This window comes from Macaca nemestrina, chromosome 3, assembly GCF_043159975.1.
Source record: "Macaca nemestrina isolate mMacNem1 chromosome 3, mMacNem.hap1, whole genome shotgun sequence".
NCBI classification, from domain to species: domain Eukaryota; kingdom Metazoa; phylum Chordata; class Mammalia; order Primates; family Cercopithecidae; genus Macaca; species Macaca nemestrina.
Window position 1 is genome coordinate 38,026,737 of NC_092127.1, and position 20,041 is coordinate 38,046,777.

Consider the following 20,041-nt stretch of genomic DNA (forward strand, 5'->3'; position numbering starts at 1 on the left):
TTTCCCTTGGTGGAGCTACTGATGATGCTACTAAACCATGACATGTTTATAACAAAAGCACACATCCCTTGATAAATAAGCCATGCCTCATGAAGATGTCACCAACATTAACAAAAACATACTTTATCACAAGATGCTTCATTCAGAAGCCCTGGTAGCATAAGAGAGTAAAACCCTTTGCAAGGAACAGAAGCTCTGTGTGTAGAACGGGAACACCAAACCGAAACCTTTACCACACAGGGGAGGAAGAGGGTAACTGCAATATCTCTGTCTCCAGGAACACCGAGGATGTCTCTAAGGGATCTCAACACAAGAGGCACCATCCCCTCACGTGTGGCATTTAGCCTCAACTTCCCCATCCTTGGGATGGGAGGCAGAGGTCTTTAGTCACTTTCCATGACATAAGAGGTCAATGAACTCTTCAGATAGAGACTCTCTGGAGATGCTTACAAACAACTGGGAGACTTTGCCAAACACATTTGGAAACTCTGGATAGGGACCCCAGTTTGAAAGCAATGAATGGTTTTCCCATAAAGAACCCCAGAAATGTCAATGGTAACTCTCAAGGCATCGCAACACAATTCTGGCTTTCCAGGTAGATCTAGAGGAGGAAGGCTGCTGTCTTCAGCTTCCTCTCTCTTGCTCCCCTACAGTCCCTGGCTCAGCATCTATTTCCTTCCAGATGGAGCAAAAGCAGGTGAATTAAGACATACTTAGGTGGCCAGAGTCTTCTGTAAAACATATGACCCTAAAATGATTCCTCAACTTCTCTTCCCCAGTCCCAGACTGTGCCTGGCCACATCCAGCCATCCTACAAACTCTAAACTGCTGACCATGCAGTGACCAGGGGAGACCATCCACGGGACATCACTACTATAAGGGGTGAGGTGAAGTGGGAGGGTTCCCACAAGCTTGAATCCCATGCCCTGTGGAAAGGAAGATGATGTCATCATTGACCTATGTGAATGACAGACTATTATTAGGTCAAGGCCAGTAGACTGTAATGATACAAATGGAGTCCACTTTGACATTATAATTAGTGTCCGCTAATTAAATGACTCATCACTTGGGTGTGTGCAATAAAAAATGTGTTAAAACTTTCAAATTCCTACTTTATTCTTAGTTTCTAGCACTACCAAAAAAAAAAAAAAATCCCTGCTTAACAAAAAGTGTGTAGGGGGATCTGGTAAGCAGCCGAAAATTGAAAGACTCAGCACAATTCAGGAAGCTGCAGGTGTGTCTGGAAGACAGCGGTTTTATTTTCTTCCCACATCTCCTAGGAGCACACATAGACTCCCCGCCTCACAAAGTATTACATTCTTCAAAGTCACTGAGACTATCTCCACTGTGCCTCCTGTCATCCACTCACCGCTCTCCCCTGTTCCCCTGCCTCCATCGAACCTGCACCCTCTTCCTGCACTTCCCCTGTCCAAGAATGGAGCAGCCGTCGATTCTGTGCCTCCACTCAGCAAATTCTACCCTGGACATATCTCCTGATGTGGACCTGAAGCTCCACCTCCCCTGCTCCGCTGCCTGAGGTCAGTCTCATTTCTGGTCTGGACTCCAGCAACAGTATTTCTATGTTAATAGAGATTTAATTTAATTATTATTGAAAACAGTTATTAAGCACATCCTATCTGCCAGGCAGTGTGCTGAGCACTTTTCATGTATCAACTCACTCAAGATTCAAAACAACCCTAGGAAGTATATTTATTATTTATCCCCATTTAAAGAGGAGGCAGAATGCTAAGTGAACCCACCTTTGAATAATAGAATTTTAATTCGCACCACCTGTTCCAGTGCTCTTACCCAACACATTATCTTGCCTGCCAAGGAGAGAGAGAGAGAGAGAGAGAGAGGCAGAAAGAGAGAGACAGAGAGAGACCTAGCATTTTTAACAATACACCCTGGAGACCACACCTCGTATCAACACATACAGAGCTCATCTCAGGACCACAAAACATTAGATTGCCAGGGTGTTGCACAAGCAAGTCAGTCTCCCACCGGTGGGTATTTGGGTTGTTTCCAGTCTTCTTCTATTCTAAACAATGCTGCAATGAACATCCTTGTATGTACACCTCAGCATACAGTGTGAATACAGCTCTGAGGACATTCCTAGAAACAGAATTACTAGATAAAGGCACTGGCACATTCTGAATTCTGACATGGCAATAAGGGTGTCTCACTTGTTTTTCCTGGCACCAACTTCTCCCCACTCCAGTGCTCAGCACACACTCCTACCAAAGCTGGCCTTTTCAGATCCAGTCACATCATTCCTCAACTTTATACTCCAGGGGCTTCTTCAGTGACAGGGCACAAGGTTTCCATCCCTCAGCTTGGCCCAAAGGCCCTCCATAAGCTGGCACCAACCAAGCTTTCTGCCTTTCTCTCCCACCTCCCCACCCCACATAAACCATGCGGTCACACCCCACAGGCTGGCAGGCTCTTCAGTCTCCTCCTGCTGTCTCCTCTGTCTGGACTATCATTCTCACCTGCTTTCACCTGGGGACTTCCTTGCACTGTCCATCCCTCTCCTCTGTGAGGCCAGTCCCACTCCCCTCACTGGGTTCCCACTGGATTGGCATATGACAACTAATCATGCATTTCCCACTAAGAGAGTACACTTCTTTGTTGGAGTCTCCTCTGAAAGTCTGTGAATTCCTCTAATGTTGTGTCCTTATTTCCTAGCATAGCACCTGCCAAACATCAGGGGATCAATAAAAGATTGCTGAACACATGAATAAATAAAATTAGACAAATGGAATGCTTTGATTTTGCTGGGAAGTGAACTCATTTCAGTGGAAATCAGATGCCCTGGAGAGAAGAAGTTAAGCCTAATGCTACAGAACACACTCAGAAGTTCAGAAACTATAAAGCAGACATACATGGGAAGAGAGATGTTTCCTAAAGCTGTGTACAAGGTTCAAAAGAGGAAAAAGGAAGGTTTTAGTGACAATTACCTGTATGTATCAAAGAGCTTGCAGTATGTTTTGTCAGTTCTCAGGTGTATTATATGTAAAATATTGATGTTATTTAATTGGTTGTTGGATTTGCTTTTTTTTTTTTTTTTTAACCTTGCCCTGAGCTATACTTTCTTTCCTCTATTTACACATTTCCCAGGAATGAAGCTCCTCTGTAAGAAAGCTGGAATTCTAAAGAATAATCTTCATGGCCATGGGTAGTCCGGATGTCCTACGAGAAGGCAAGCTGTGACATGCCAAGTTACTGCTGCCCTTTCCCTCCAAGTGAACTCTTCCAGCTCCCCCTTCCCTGTCCCCCTTATCAACTGGGAAAAGTGAGATTATCTAATCCATTTTACTTATGATTGACTGACTGATTGAATTTTAATTAAAACTCATTCACACTGAAACGTTATCTCAACTAGAACCGCAAGCCCTTAATTGTGGAATTAAAAGCTTTCTTCCTGTATATACAAATCTTCAGGCATCAGTAAATAGATGAATAAATATTGGAGGAGGAGGCTGGAAAAGCTCCTTGAAATCACATAAGCCTACTTGGCTGGCTGGACCAGAAGGCAATCTGTTATCATCTATTTTGGGTTACTCCAAGAGGTAGGAGCACAGTCCTTCCTCACCAAGCTTCTCCAGGGAGCTACCTGTCATAAAATGAATAATGACCTCCCAGTATCTCATTCAGTCCTCACAGGAGCAAATGGAAGGCCTGGGATGCTAAGGCCACATGCTGCTAAATGCTAGAGCCAGGACTCAACCCCTGGCCTGGCTCCAAGACCACTGTCGCCCTCCGTTGCTACTATCTTCCAGCCCCTCTCCTTGCTACCTAAACACCATCCAGTGGTCCCACCCTGGCCCTCCCTGGGCTTAGTATGCCATCTCATCTATGGCGATTCCCATTGCACCATGATTTGTAAATGCAGATTTTGTTGGCTAATATTTAATGATGTTTTCTATCATAGGTCTTCACCCCAACCTGCCTATCTGTAAATCCTACCCTATCCCTTTACCTCTTGCAAGATTTCTACCTGTGGCTGGTGGTGTATCATTGAACACACACACTCTTTCAAAGCGCTCTTAGTTGATGTGGGTCCACTCCACTTATTTTTGGATAAAGATTTTGTGATTCTCTGAAATGAGCTCCCAGGCAAAGGCACAGCTAACCCCGATGCCTCTGATGTGTGCACAGCTACTGTCACCCAACAAGGACTCTGAGCATCTATTCTGTGCTCTGTTCACTCTTCCAGTGCTAGAGATAGAGCTCCACCCTCACAGAGCATGCATTCTGCTCGGGGAGACAGTCATTTGTTAAAAATAAATGTAAATAAGTGCTAAGGAGAAAAATAAGTTAGTTACACTAGAATAAATGAAGTCATTAAATAAGAAGTCTGGATTCTTGTGTGGTTTAATCAGTCCTACTATTTTAACACTGACATATCAAAAGAAGTTACTAAGTAATAAAATCTAACCCCTAGCTTGAGAAATAAATAAGATAATCATTGCAAGAACGGCAAAATAAAAATAAAGTCACCCCTCTTTGCTCTTGACAAAAATATTTTCAGCCCTCTGTTAGACAAACCGATCATATTCCTTACCTTTGCCTACCTTACTTTCCTGTTCCAACACATACAAGTACTTTCAAAAGCAGAAACCACAAGACAATGTAAGATGGTCACCTGTGAATGGGGTGCTTTGAGTCCTCACGGGATGGCGACTGGCAAAGGCAGCCTCCTCTCTCCCCACAAACGGGGAAAGCACAGTCTCTACAGCAGGTGTCTCCGCTATAAAAGAGTCAAAGTCATCCTCCTCCTCTTCTAGCTCCTTCTTCCCCTCCTCCTCCTTTTCTCCTTTGCTCTCTTCTTCCTTCCCTTCTTCCTCCTTAGTGAGAAGCAAGGGATCAGGTGTGGGGAAATTCTGTTCCATCAAGCCCTCGGCGCTGGAATCCAGCTCTTTAATGATTTGGTCATACTGGGCAATGAGATCCTCACTCTCCGGGTTGGCGGCTGTCAGGTTAGAGCTGTCCTCTGCCTCAGGGGCAGGGGATGCTAACTCTGAGTTGGATTCTGTGGCTGCTTCAGGTTCCCTCTCTTGCTTTGGCTCCATGGGCTCACTGTGAAATGGGTCTGAATTGTCCCTATTGCACTCCTCCTCTGAATCTGTTGCTGGCTGGGTGCTGAGGAGGGAGCCGTTGTTGATGGAAACACTCTGAATTTCAGCCTGGGCTTCAGCTGGTGGTCTAGCAGCTTCCTCCTGAGAATCCTTCACGTCCTCGGAGTCCTTCTCAGCACACAGCCTGTATACCATCACATCATCCTGAAAGTCTGACTCTTCTATGTAGGACCCTTTGAAGAGCAGGATGGCATTCTTCTTCATCTCCTGGATGTGTTTTGGGGGATCAATGGGTGCTGGGGGACGTGAAACCTCCAGATCATCATAAGGCCCAGGGGAGCCCATGTCAGCCCCTGAGGAGATTCCAGTGTCATAGCTGTCATCCCATTCCAGCTCTGTCTGGCTCTTGTCCTTTCTGGGAGCTAGCTGAGGTCCCGTCTTCCTGGGGAGTTGTTGCGGGAGCCCGAACACAGGGCAGGCCGAGCTCACACTGCCCTCCTCCGTCAGACCCTGGAGAAACGTCTCAGGGTCGGGGGAGTCGCCATCATACAGGGCGGACCAGACACGGCAGTCCCTCATGCAGCGGAGGATGTTGGTGTGGGCCTCCCACAGGTACTGCAGGTAGCTGATGTCCAAGGCTTTCCCATACTCCACAATGCAGGCTGACTGGGAGAACGCTTCAGGGAATGGCCACTCCACAGGTCCTGCACAGGAGGCAGAGGTTCATTAGAACAAGGGAGGTGTGGGGACAAAGGTAGTGGATGGGGGTGTGATCCATTTAGGCTAAGACTGTGTCTTGCCAGCTACTTTGGGTCTAATTATATCTGATTAAACAACCTCTGAATAATATGGTTAGATTGTAAGAAGGAAAGATTAATAATAGAAACTCTACCCTCACAGAAGATAGAAAACCAATGTAGCCAATCAATAGTGGCTATAGCCAATGGAAATCTATTATCTGGTACGAGTCATTAGAGAAAGAAGAGCTGATGATAGCAATCTCTCAGGTTGTTGAGAGGATTAAATTAGGTAATACACCTGATATAGTACCTGCCACAGAGTAATAACCTTAAAGTTTTTTACTTTGAATCTAAAGTGGAAGGCTGATAATCCATGAATTTGAGAACCAGACTTTTTGTAGAAAAATCCTGGGTTTTTAGAAAAGCCTATTAACTCATTCTGCCTTCCTGGGGACTATCGAGGATGCTGATATTATCAAATGGTCTCTTAAAGTAAAATCATATTCACTACAAAAGTCATTTTAACCTAAGAATGCTGCTCATGTTACTATGACTGCCTTTGATGTTAAAAGTTCCAACTTCACTACTGAAATAGCTGTGAAAATATCTTCCTATAAGTTTACATTTTCCCTCAAAAGAAAAAGACTGAGGGAAAAATATATAGTCTATCATTTCTTAAACATCTAGTATGATGCAGGTGCTTTATCAATGCTATCTAAGTTAATTCTCCCAATGATCCTGTATGGTAGATATTATTTTCTCCATTTTCAGATAAAGAAATTGAGGCTCAGAGATGAAAGAATGCCCAACCCAAATTGTGGAAGAGCCACAATTCAAGCACAGGCAATTTCACACCGACCTCCATTCTTACTTCAGTGCCACATCTTTGCAAGCCTCACGTCTCTTCATGCTCTAAATCTCTACCAGACTGGGTCAGAATTGAGCCTTTAAGAATACCCATTTCCAGGGCATTAGGGTAGACATAATTCATATTTTACAGCTCTACTGCTAAAACGTTAGTGTTTATCTCTTATCTATGTTATGTAAAAATACATCAAATACTACTACTAGCAATATTTATTGTGCACTTACTACATGCCAGGCAATCTTCTAAGAGCTTTACATGTCTTCACTTGCTTTCCTGAGAATAACCCTTTGAAGTAGGTACTATTTTACAGATAAGAAAAAAAAATTAGAAAACTTAAGTAATTTGCCCAAGAAAGTAGTAGAACCAAGACACAGAACCAAGATGCAGAACCTGAATCTTGGCTCTGCTACTTTCTTGGGAAAATTATTTACCCCTGTACAGTAATTACTCTGGCTAGCTAGCTAGCTATGTCACCACACATCCATTAGGGCATTTATCTGCTGTAAGGCAATTCCAGGGGCAGAAGAGTAGAAAGAACATGGAACCTGGAACCAGAGAACCTACTTAGCTGTATAACCATGAACAAGTCAATTCCTCTCTGAGTTTGTTTATTCATCTGTAAAATGGGAATACTACCTTCTTCAAAGCATTAAAAGTGATCACACAGAGAAAGAAGTTGGCAAGTTATGGAGAATCATAGGTTTAACTTGAATTTTGAATTCTGAGGCAAGGCTAGCCACAGAATCATTCTTGAAAAAACTTTCATAGTAAATTTAGAAAAGACATCAATTTTTAAATATGTTTTTAAAACAATTTTTAGGTATGAAAATACAAAATATCCATACTAACCTGCCTAATAGGAAAATACAATTAAATTACATAAATTGCTAATTTCCATGCATCTTTATATAAAGACAAAGAATCAGTAAGACAACCTTAATTTCTACAAATTACATTAATATCAAACATACTGACATTTTCTTAGTCAAGTAACCCAGCTTTTAAATACACTTTATCTAAGAAAATTATAGCTGGGTGGACAGAATGACATTGTTGGCATGGATATCAGAATACAAACTGGAAACGCTTGACTCAACACCAGGACTGGGGATTTCCTAGTGGTCACAGGACATGCAGAAAGTTCCTGAATTGAAACAGCCATATGACCATCAAAGATACACAAATGCCCCCTTGCTCCAGCTGCCTGCCAGAGAGCCAAGGTTGACAGAGATGGCCATTTCAATTTTGCTTGTATGAGGGGAACCATAGCTGGCAAATAGCACCGAGCATCATAACCCCTGTAAAGTGTTTATGGCAGCCTTCCTCATTAGGTCAATCAAATGCATGCGATTCTGCTGTTATATCACAAATTTCAAGTTTTATAGTCATATACAATAATACATAAATCCTTATGACAGATTTCTATAAGTGGCTCATTTTAGAAATTAAAATAAGGGCTGATTCTGTCTCAGTAATAGCCATCTCCACACCTCTCACCCCTGTCTTGTTTCCGAAGACAAGCTAGCACACGTTTTCACATTTTGACTCTGAGGATCCCACTAGAAACTCCACATAAAATAAAGATCTGGCAACACTACGTAATGTCTGGGCACGTCAATGAACACTGATTACAACGTGTCCATAACTCCTTACAAAGCAGAAAAGGATCCCAACTAGTCATTCATAAAAGAAATGGGACCCACTACATAATTCCCTGTCCACCCAAAGGGACACACATCCCAAGGCGAGATGAAGTGGCATCCTTTGGTTTAAAGATCATCACTAGCGAGTTCCTACCTGAAGTGTCATGCATACACTTCGACCAGAGAATATAATCCCTCTCTTGGTTCCCCAGCGTCAGAGTGATCCCGCTGGAGCAGCAGACAGGAGTCAAGGCAAGCAGCTTGGCCGCAGAAACAGAGTAACAGTCTCTCTCCTTCACAGCCCACCTCTGACTCAGCATCATGTGATTGCAGGGGATCAGATACCTAGAATGACAAAAAGAACCAGCGTTTGGTCTCTGCAATGTCTTGAACCATTACTGGGACTAACTAAACCATAACAGGGACTCCTTGTGGCCAGGGGCAGACTCATCCTCTCCCAGCTCTCAACTAGTCATCTCATCAGCCACCAGGGTTTACTCCCTAGCTTAATTTCTTCTGAAAGAACATCCTCTTTACAAAGTACTTAATGTTCTCTACAATTTAGTCTCCAGGAACTTCTGCATCTCTTAAATGATCCCTCTTCACTTCCATGCCTTTGTGCCCACTGTCACCTTTACCTGGCCTGAGATTTCCCCTTTTCTCTGCCTGACCAATGCCTTTCATTCTACAAAGTCCAGCTTCAGTGTCACCTTCTTTGAGAGGGAGCTAATCCCTCCCTCCACTATGCTCATGGGCCTCTATTAAGCACTATTACCTTGTATCACGATTACTTCAGTGTCTACCTCCTCAATATAATGTGCTACCACAGCAAGGAGTTGCTTCGATCATTTCTCTTATAATCCCAGAAACTCTGGCTCATCGCAGGCACTGAATGGCAACAGCAAACAACCACTCCATAGTGTAAACCTTTTCTTTACATTCTCACGGGTGACCAGGAGAAAATATAATGGAAAATGACTCATTGAGGATCACTGGGCCCCATTTCACACAAAACACTTTTGGTTGGTGATCAAAAGCATCTTAGTATCATTATGAACCTGGGGACAAGAAAACCTGAGCAACCATTTCTGGACACACCTGGAGCACATCAGTGGGCTTCATGGCTAGAATAAAGTGTGTTTAAATGACTTCTTTTCTTAACAGGGCAAAAAAACATACTGCTTATTTAAACAAAATGGAGCAAATGGGATAAAGAACTTATAGCCAGAGCCCAGCATCACATACGTGTGCAGGAGCCAATTACAGATGAGCCCAAGCCCTTATGTGAACAATCACAACCCTTCAATCAGCCAGCATGTTTTTACTTCGGTATTCGGCATTTGAGAAAGAAGCAGTGCAGAGAAAAACAAGATAAGATTAAGCTTTTCATTAAAAAAAGATAAAAAGTACGACTTTCAGGACATGTCTTCAGGCCTGTAAACATTCAACCATCTCCCACACCTCCTGCTGATCCAAATGAGGAAAACCTAAGTTGATATTCACAACTAATCCACCGCAAGAACCAGAGTCAGAGAGGGAAGAAAGATTCCGTTCTCTTTGTGCTACTTGATACTGAAGGTTTTAATAATACTTTCCAGGTATGATATGGCAAACTTGCCACTTAACCTTCAGTTCTCAGAAAAGGCAAACCATCTAGGTAAGGCGGTCCTCATCCCCTCCTCCCACTGTCCCCATGGGCAGATATATATTGTAAACCTGCTATCAGTAAGAACCAGACACACCCTGCAGGTCTGATGTGGTGGCATCTGTTTTCATAAGTGCAGTTTCATGAAAGTAGAAGGTTACAAGAACAAAAAGGAAAGTATGGAACAGGAGGCAAGCCTGTTCTGATTCTTGGTTTAGTTTTGGGGAATTTAGCAATGAGGAAAAATGGATGTTGCAGGCAGAAAATAAAGGAGCTCTTTTCCACAAGGATATCTGTGAGTAGAGACGCTCTGGTAACCAGAAATAACACAGGAGAGAGAAGCATTCTCCCACCTCTGTGTGAACCTGCCAGCTGTGAACAAAGCACAGCTGGACCCCAGTGGGCACCCAGAGAAGGCGATGCTGCTCTAGCACCACAGGAAGGTGCCGGGGTGCACAGCAGGAACAGGGGCAGCGGGTTGGGGGGTGGGAAGGGAAGGTAGCAGCAACGAAAGGGATCGGAGCAGGAGAGGGGACCATGGCTGATGCTGCTGTGGCAACCATGGTGGGAGATTTGTTCATGCATATATGTAAGACTCCTCATTTGGGGGTGGGGTACAGTGCCTCATACCTGCAATCCCAGCATTTTGGGAAACTAAGGTGGGAGGACTGCTTGAGGCCAAGAGTTCAAAACCAGCCTGAGCAACACAGCAAGATCCTGTTTCTATAAAACATAGAAGAGTTAGCCGAGTGTAGTGGTGTGCACCTGTAGTCCCAGCTAGTCGGGAGGCTGAGGTGGGAGGATCACTTGAGCCCAGGATGTAGAGGCTGCAGTGTGCAATGACTACACCACTGCACTCCAGCCTGGGGGACAGAGTGAGATCCTGTCTCTAAAAAACAAAAACAGAGAAACAAAAAAGATTTCTCACTTGGTGATCCCTAGAAGTGATGGGTGATACTTTTGTGTTAGGTTGGGGGTTTAGGGGCGGGTCCAAGGTTTTCTATGAGGTGGCTGGGGTCAGAGCTGGAAAAACCTGTCCTGTAGCCATTGATGTGAATTCTTCCCATAGGCTGGTGAGGCCGAGAGAAATTCCGATTACACAGGATTTATTGTATCCTTATTTTGGTCATTAATTATTTAAGAAATAAACTGCTTCGATGCTTTTATATACTGCTGGAACAGCAATGACTGCTTATGGCTCAAACTAAGCATATTTTATGATTTAAGTTGATATTCATAGATTTTTATTCTTTGAAGTATTAAAAATGGAACACTGGATCAAAGCTAATAAAGCTATTTATCAAATATCACCAGTGGGTAGCTTGAAACTATATTAGAACAAAGACTTATTGGGGAATTGCAACTTTACAAATACATGCTTTCAGTAGAAACTAAAAATTTTCTTCTGAATAGATCAAATCAACAGAGATCCCCTATTGGTTGAAAGAAAGAGTCTACGAAACAGGAAATGGGGAGTGTATTCAAATGAATAGCCCAGGGTATTCTGAATGGTGGTTCTCAGAGGTCATTATATTAAGTTAAATAAGCCAGGCACACAAAGACAAATATCGCATGTTCTCACTCATACGTGGGAGCTACAAAAGTGAATCTCACAGAAGTAGGGAGCAGAATGGTGGTTACAGAGGCTGGGAAGGGAAGGCGGAAGAAGTTAGTTAAGGGGTACAAAAATACAGCTACACAGAGTGCTAGTATTTAATAGTACAGTAGAGAAGTTACAGTTGACAATAATTTATTGTATATTTCAAAATAGATAGAAGAAAATAATTGTAATGTTCCCAACGCAACGCAAAGATAAATGCTTGACATGATAGATACCCTAATGATACCGATTTGATTATTACACAGTGCACACATGCATCAAAATATCATGTGTACCCCAAAAATATGTGCAACTATTATACATCAATTTTCAAAAGAAAAGAAAAAAAGCAGTGGTTCTGCTGTATCTTTAAAATGAAGGATCATCCCAGAAGAAAGAATAGAAAAAAAAGACCGTGCCCCTCTGTCTGTCTTTTCATCACTCACAGGAAAAGATTAGAAATAGAATAAATGCCAGAATATCCCCAAATGTCAAATATCAAGATGAATTGGCTGCCAATAGCGGAAAAATCACTTATGAATTTAGTATAGGTATTTATCCTCAAACTATCTTTTCATTTATACTATATTTTATTTGAGAATTTAAATTCATGAAACTATAAAAATAATCAGAGACTAATAAATATCTGACTTCAGAGGTCCAGATTTTGCAAAGCCATGCCCCAACACAGAAGGAAAAAAAGAAAAAATATATCTAATATATACATAAAATATGTATCATATATATATCATACATATTGTCCTCCCTGATTTTCACTATTTCCCCAACCCTCTATAATCCTGGGCCTATTTCTTATTTTCTTGGATATTGGTAATTAAATTAAACCATCATCACTTCTAAAATATTCAGTGACAATCAGCTGATAACAAAGCACACATATTGCCCTATGCTACACTGACCATAAACACAAGCAAAACAAGGCAGGGAAGTACAATGAGCTAAGTGAAGCACTTCTTCTGAGATGATAACTCCAACAATGCACCCATAGACCAAAATCTACAAAGCAATGTTAGTGAATTCAAAAAGATCATTTGTGATTCAAAGAAGTTCTGGCCATATTTCTACTATTCATTTTCCCTTAGGCTGGCAGGCTTTGTGGGTTTTTGGGGTTTTTTTTTCCCTTTCCTCCAGACCCCTAACTCCTATGCAAAATGAAAATGTTCCTAAAGTATACATACAGCTTCTCTTCAGGCAAAACAACCTCTATCTGAACACAACAGGCAAGGCAGTTCATAAACCTGACAATGGACCAGTACTTCTGAAAAAAACTCTCTAACCAGAATATTCAGATATAGCATTCAATGTATTAAGCAATTAAATTTTGTCTCAACTGGGAGGTTCCAGGAGCATGGCAGATATTTGTTACCTCACTGCTTGTCAGCATTTCCTGCCTGCCTTTGGCCTATCATATGTCATATCCGTGGAGGTGGACAATTTCTCCTTGGTTTTTTGCTCACTAAAATATCCTGTCTTTGGGGATACCTTATTTCAACTCACTTTTCTGATATTTTGTCAAATGAAGAAACTAGTATCTGTTACAAATGGATCATCATTTTGAAATGTTGGTATTTATGAGTATTTGGGTTGTAACAAAAATTGACATATAGTTATTATTTATTTATCACATAACAAATACCTTCATTAAACACAGTCACATAATCTTCATTGCTCTACTGCCTCTCAGATCTGCAAGTTTATCATGTATATTCAAATGACTGCAGTGGCAGCAGCAAACAAAAAGGACAGATTATAAATCCATTTTTTATGTCTCTTAAAATAATGTTCAAATGACTTGAAGAATAAATATTTTTTTATTGGCTTTGCTTTTTGCACAGATTCTAAATCGGGAAAAAATTATTTTCATTAGTTTAAAATGTCCTTTCTAGAAAATTCCCTCCCTTAAATGTGTGTTATACTTTACAGCAGGGGTGTCTAATTTTTTGATTTCCCTGGGCCACACTGGAAGAAGAAGAATTGTCTTGGGCCACATATAAAATACACTAGCACTAATGATAGCTAAAAGAAAAAAAGAATTGCAAAAAAAAAATCTCATAATGTTTTAAGAATGTTTACAAATTTGTGTTGGGCCCCATACATGCGGCCCGCAGGCCAAAGGTTACAGAACCTTGCTTTACAGCATTTCAAAACATTTTCACAGACATACCACAGTTGATCCTCCCAATAACCTTATGAGGTAGCATATTCCAAAACCAAAACAGGCTGAGTCACATCAGTAGTGCAGAAGAAGGAGACCAGGAGCCAGTGGTTTCTTCCATGCCTATTATGTGCCCAATCGACTTCTGTGTATGTCCTCTCAGTTTCTCTCCTGGTGGAACCCCTCAAGCAGCACCGCAGAATTAGAAACAGAGGAAGTATTCAATTAAGAGTAACTATATTATTATTATCGTCACTATCATCCTCATTAAAGAAACCTAGGCCCAGAGAGCCTAGGACCAGGCAGTCAAGCCCATGTCCTAACCTCAGGTCTGGCACTGGTTTTTTTTTTCATTATTCCATTCAGAACTTGTGATAACATAACATTCAGGCACTTCCCTGGGATATTTGTCCTCACCCACCCTAGAAATGACTAGCCCTGACTTGAACATTTATGTATTTCAACCATGAGCTGATCTCTTCATCTTTATAAGGTACAAGTCTGGGTCTCCAGAGAAGCCATTACTGATGCCATCTCTGAGGATACTTTTTTAACACAACCACCACCACTATATGAGCAGTAAAAGGGTGATTAGTGCTCACCTTGTAAAGGTCACTGAATAGCCAGCAAGCAAGAGCTTCCATCATCTGGACTAAATCTGACCTGGTGACCCACAGCTGGGAAGCTCTGCGCCTCCAGACCAAGGCCAGGCTTCCAAGTACACTGAAAAAAGACAGCTGGTTTTCCTACCATCACAGAAGCAGTATTTAAGAATTTAACATTTAAATACCATCAGGTTTTACCCACTTTGGAGTAAAAGCCTGGTTTTTTGGGCAGTAAAAACGGCTTTGCCAAGTTGTTCCGGATTTCATTCAGGCCTTGCATTCTGTCATATATCAGTAGAGGCTTGATGAGGAGCTAACATAATCCTTTTAGGGCAGATAACTAATGCTCTACCCAGACTATCCAGGGTGTTTCTTTAAGATTGGATTTGTTTTCTGCTAATCCTTAAGATTAGTTACTGATGACCTAATCTAAAACCCTAAAAAGTTCAAAAGCTCTTTTAAACTTAAAAATCTAATAGGTGATACTCTCCCGACAATTCTGTAAGGCCCTCCACAATAGGCCACCACCAGCTTTTTCAGAGTCGTTTTGTAATCATTCTCTTTTGCAAGATGTTATGCCTGCACGGCACCACTCCTCAAGCAAAGTGGTCTCAAAGCTAGCACCCACTCTTATTCCCCAGGACTGCTCCAATGAAGGGTCAGGAAGTCCACTAAGGAAGGAGGAGCAGGGAGTACATGCCAGAGGACCCGGGTAGTCCCACTTTTTCGTTTTTGCTTCCACACCACCAGAAGAGCATGTAAGAGCACAAACCCTCGCAACTCAGAGCTCCTCTCAGCCCTAGCCCTTCGCTCCTCTCTCAGCTTTGGGACCACATTCTCTCTGGGTCCGCTTCTTGCAGTGCTGGGGTAGGGTTTCACCAGAGTAGTCAACTCCAAGGTTCAGGATCTGGGTTTACCAAAAAGAAGGAAAGACGTGCACCATGGTCTAACCAGGGGTTTCTAGAGTTCTGTGCAGAGATTCAGAGCTAAATCATGAGCTAATAAGGAAGCATCATTGCTTTCCTTCACAAAAACAGATGCTTCTCACAGGTTCTGGAAAAGAAGAGGTATTGCTGGGCCAAGACAAGATTTGGTGTACCTGAGTTCCCTATTAAATTGCCAAATGACTGTCTTCTTAATAGCTGTGCACTTTGACTCCTAATACTCATCTTCAAATCCCAGCCACTTCATAAAACCTTTCCCACCTGTACTTCTGTCCAAAGGACAAACCTTTGCTACCTTGTATGTAAGTCCTCAGTTCACAGCAAATACTCATCAAATTTTTACTGAATTTAACTGAAATATACTCACAGATCAGAGAGTAAACACTGTGTGTGTACCATTATCAAAGCATAAATCAAAGAAATTATATATCAAAAGCATTTTATATTTGGAAAACTTCCTTTTAATAGCAAAAGTCCCCTATAAATGTACTTCAGGAGAAGACGTTCAGCCACAGACCAGAATAGCTTTTATAATACTTCTGAACATTTTCAAGCATTCTATCTATAATTTCCAGGAGCATATTTACAATATAATGCATATGGCCCTCGACAAACTTTTAATAGTACAAATAAAATTAACCTTGGGAAACAATGCAAAACACAAATTAATGTTCTTGATAATTTTCTTCCTTAGATGCATGGCCCCTATTTAGCTTATATGACCAAAGTAATATAAAGTATATGAATAGAAAGTAATATAAAGTATAAAGTGAATTTTTCTTTAAAGGAAACAAAAAAGGCAACTCACCTTAGAACTAGCTGTAACATCACATCTTCACAATGTAAACCAATGAGAGTTCTGAATAACGCCAGGGACACCACACAAAGCTGGGAAACAAGAGACACACATTCTAGTTCAGATGCTGGAACGATAACTCCACTCCCCACAGATGGTAAATAAATCAGAATTACAAAGTAAAATGGGCCTTTTTTTTTTTTTTTTTTTAGCAGTTTTGATAAAAAGCATGCTGCTGCCAGAGAGAATGTGTATTCAGGATATCAATTTTCCCATAGGATTTGATTAGAAAGCCAGTGTCTGGAATTATGCCACTGGGCAGAATTATCTTCCTACAAAAATGCCTGGGCTCGTATTTCCAACTTTTAAAGATCCAGACAGATAAACATTCTCCCTACAATTCTCCAATTCTCTCTCTCTCTCTCTCTCTCTCTCTCTCTCTCTCTCTCTCTCTCTCACACACACACACACACATACACACAATCTCCTATTTAGGTAATTTGTTTTCCTGAGTTATTTTTCAAACATTAGTTATTTACAAGACAGGGCTCAGGGAAAATTGTATATAACCTAGCCAAGTCTCCCTTCAGAGTTCTTAGCCTCAAGCTCAGCTCCTCTCTTGGCTTTGGGGCAAACATTTTCCTTGGTTCCATTTCCCATTGTGCTGAGGGTGAGATAATGTTCTTTTCTAAAAAGTTCTTTAAAAAAACACGAATTCTATCAATGCTGATTTCCAAAAAGAAAAGGTAAACTGCCAAATAGGGGAGATGCCCAAAGGTGTATTGTAAAATCTTTGCACCCCTTTGAGAGTAAGCTTTTATCAATCTACTGGCCCATTTAAGTAATTTTAAGCTCTCACTCTTTGTAGAGTAAATGCTAGTCTGTTTTCTAGGCAAGTTGGGCTTAAAATCTGGCCAATGAAATCCACAACAATGCTGTAAAGAAAGAGCTGTACTTAGCCTAACCCAAAACATCTCTTATCCTCAGGACAGGTCATATACGTGTAGTTAGCTAGAAGCAACATACCCTGTTACCATTCCAAGTCTTTGCACTTGTGGTTCCATTAAATGTAATGGCTTTTCCTGACTCCTCCAACAGGCTAACTCCTATCTATTCTCAAAGTCTTAGCTTAGGCCTCACCTCCCTTAAGAAATCTTTCTGTTCTGTCTCACAATATTACCATCCAACACCTCCTTTCCCCAACCCAGTTAGGTTTCCTTCTTATCCATTGCCACAGTAACCCCTGCAAATCACTGTTAATTTATCAGACTTCATAGTAACCCGGACTCCTCACTGTTAAGGGTGAGCCGCAGGGTGTTTGTCTTTTTATTATTGAGTTGTAGGAGTTGTTTATTCTGTGTACAAATACCTTATCAGATATATGATTTGCAAAAATTTCCTACCATTCTGTGAATTGTCTTTTCAAGTTCCTGTTGTTGTCCCTTGAAGGCAAAAGTTTTTAATTTTGATAATTTCCAATTTATCAATTTTTTCATTTGTTGTCATTCATGCTTTTGGTGTCATATCTAAGAAAACACGGCCAAGGCTACAAGGATTTACTCTTATGATTTCTTCTAAGAGTTTTATAGTTTTAGCTCTTACATTTAGGTCTCTGGTCCATTTTGAGTTAATTTCTGTATATGGCATGAGGTGTGGATTCAGCCCTATTATTTTGCACGTGGATATCCAATTGTCTTAGCACCATTTGTTAAAAAGACTATTCTTTCTCCCACTGAGTGGTCTTGAAATTTCCTTGAAAACTAATTGACCATGGATATATGAGCTTATTTCCGGATTTTCAATTCTGTTCCACTGATCTGTATGTCTATCCTGCACCACACTGCTTTGATTACTGTAGCTTTGTAGAAAGTTTTGAAACCAGGTACGCTGAGTTCTCCAACTCGTTTCTTCAAGTTTGTTTTGACTATTCTGGGTCCACTGCATTTCCATATGAATTTTAGAGTCAGCTTATCTATTTCAACAAATAGGCCAGATAGGAGTTTTATAGAAAAACACTGAAACGGTAGATCGATTTGTGGAGTATTCCTATATTAACAATATTAAGTCTTCTGGTCTATGAACATGGGATGTTTTCCTTTTATTTAGGTCTTCTTTAATTTAAACAAAGTTTTATACTTTTTGCAGCATAAGTTTTGCACTTCTTTTGTAAAATTTATTCATATTTTCTTTTGATGTTATTGTAAATTGATTTTTGTACATTAATCTTGTATCTGCAACCTTACTAGATTCATTCATTCTAACAATTTTAGTGCATTCCTTAGTTTTTACATACAAGAGCATGTCATCTACAAATACTGATTATTTTACTTTTAATATAAATGTGTTTATTTCATTATTTCATTTTCTTATTTAATTGCCCTGGCTAGAACTTCAAGTACCATCTTGAATAGAATTGAAGAGAGAAGATATCTTATTCCTTATCTTAGTGAAAAACCATTCTTCACTATTAAGTATAATGTTAGCTCTGACTTTTTCGTAGATGCCCATTATCAGATTGCTAGGAAGTTCCCCTCTATTTCTAGTTTGTTGAGTATGCTGTTGATAATCGTGTTTTCCTTTATCTTGATATGATGTATTACATTCATTGATTTTCAGACTTTAAACCAGCTTTACAATCCTAGTTTGATAAATCCCATTTGATCATAGTGTATAATCCCTTCTATTTATTCTAGATTTCATTTGCTAGTGTTTTATGGAGAATATGGGGAGCCCATATTCATAGTTAGTGTATAGTTTTCCTGTGGTATCTTTGTTTAGTTTTGGAATCAGAATTAACACTGGCTTCACAGAATGAGTTGAGATGTATTTCCTCCTCTTCTAATTTTTTAAAGAGTCTGTGAAGAATTTGTATTAATTATTCATTTTTTAAATTGATAAAGAACACACAACATAAAAGTTAACATATTACTGATTTTTAAGCATACAAATTACTAGTGGTAACTATATTCACAGTGTTGTGCAACAGATCTCTCAAACATTACATTTTGCAAAACTGAAACTCAGTAACCACCAAACAACTCCCCATTTTCCCCACCACCCAGCTCCTGGAAACCATCATTTTACCCTCTGTTTCTTTAAGTTTGACTATTTTAGATCCCTCACATGAGTGGAATCCTACAGTTCGTCTTTTTCTGACTGGCTTACTTCACTTCACATAATACCCTCAAAGAGCATCCATGTTGTAGCATGTAACAAGATTTCCTTCTTTTTTTAAGGTTGATTAACATTCCATTCCATTGTACACATAACAACATACTCTTTTATCTATTCATCCATCAATGGACAATCTAGGCTGCTTCAACCTCTTGGCTAGTGTGAATGATGCTGCAATAAACATGGGTATACAAATATCTGTTCAAGATAGTGCTTTCAATTCTTTTAGATATATTCCCAGAAGTGGGATTGCTGGATAATGTACTAATCCTATGTGTTATTTCTTGAGAAACCTCCATGCTGTTTTCCATAATGGTTGCACCACTTTACATTCCCATAAACAAGGCACAAAGGTTCCAGTATTTCCACATTCTCAACAACACTTACTTTTTCAGTTTTTTGGATAGTAGCCACCCTAATGGATATGAGATAATATCTCATTGTGGTTTTGATTTGCACTTCTCTAATCTTTTCATATGTTTTGTGGTCCTTTGTATGTCTTCTTCACAGAAATATTCAAGTACTTTGTTTATTTTTAAGTTAGATTATTTGGATTTTTGGTTGGTGGTGAGTTACAGAACTTTTTATATATTCTGGATACTACCCCTTATCAGATATATGACTCATAAATATTTTCTCCCATTCTGTAGGTTGCCCTTTCATCTTGTTGATTAGTTCATTTGATATGCTTAAGTTGTTAAGTTTGATGTACTCCCATCTGTCTATTTTCCCCTACGCTTCTGGTGTCATATCCAATAAATTATTACAA

The 20,041-nt window shown here is 40.5% G+C and overlaps 1 protein-coding gene across 9 annotated transcripts in view; it reads right to left on the reverse strand.

Moving 5' to 3' along the window:
* FHIP1A (FHF complex subunit HOOK interacting protein 1A) overlaps positions 1–20,041 on the reverse strand; it is a 277,030-nt gene that overhangs the window by 21,676 nt on the left and 235,313 nt on the right. For all 9 annotated transcript variants that reach the window (XM_011710586.2, XM_011710589.3, XM_011710587.2 and 6 more), the window contains 3 exons: positions 16,111–16,190; positions 8,487–8,677; positions 4,649–5,785 (listed from right to left, as the gene is read on the reverse strand). In XM_011710586.2, the coding sequence (XP_011708888.1) occupies positions 4,649–5,785; positions 8,487–8,677; positions 16,111–16,190 (1,408 nt within the window). The remainder of the gene's footprint in view (positions 1–4,648; positions 5,786–8,486; positions 8,678–16,110; positions 16,191–20,041) is intronic.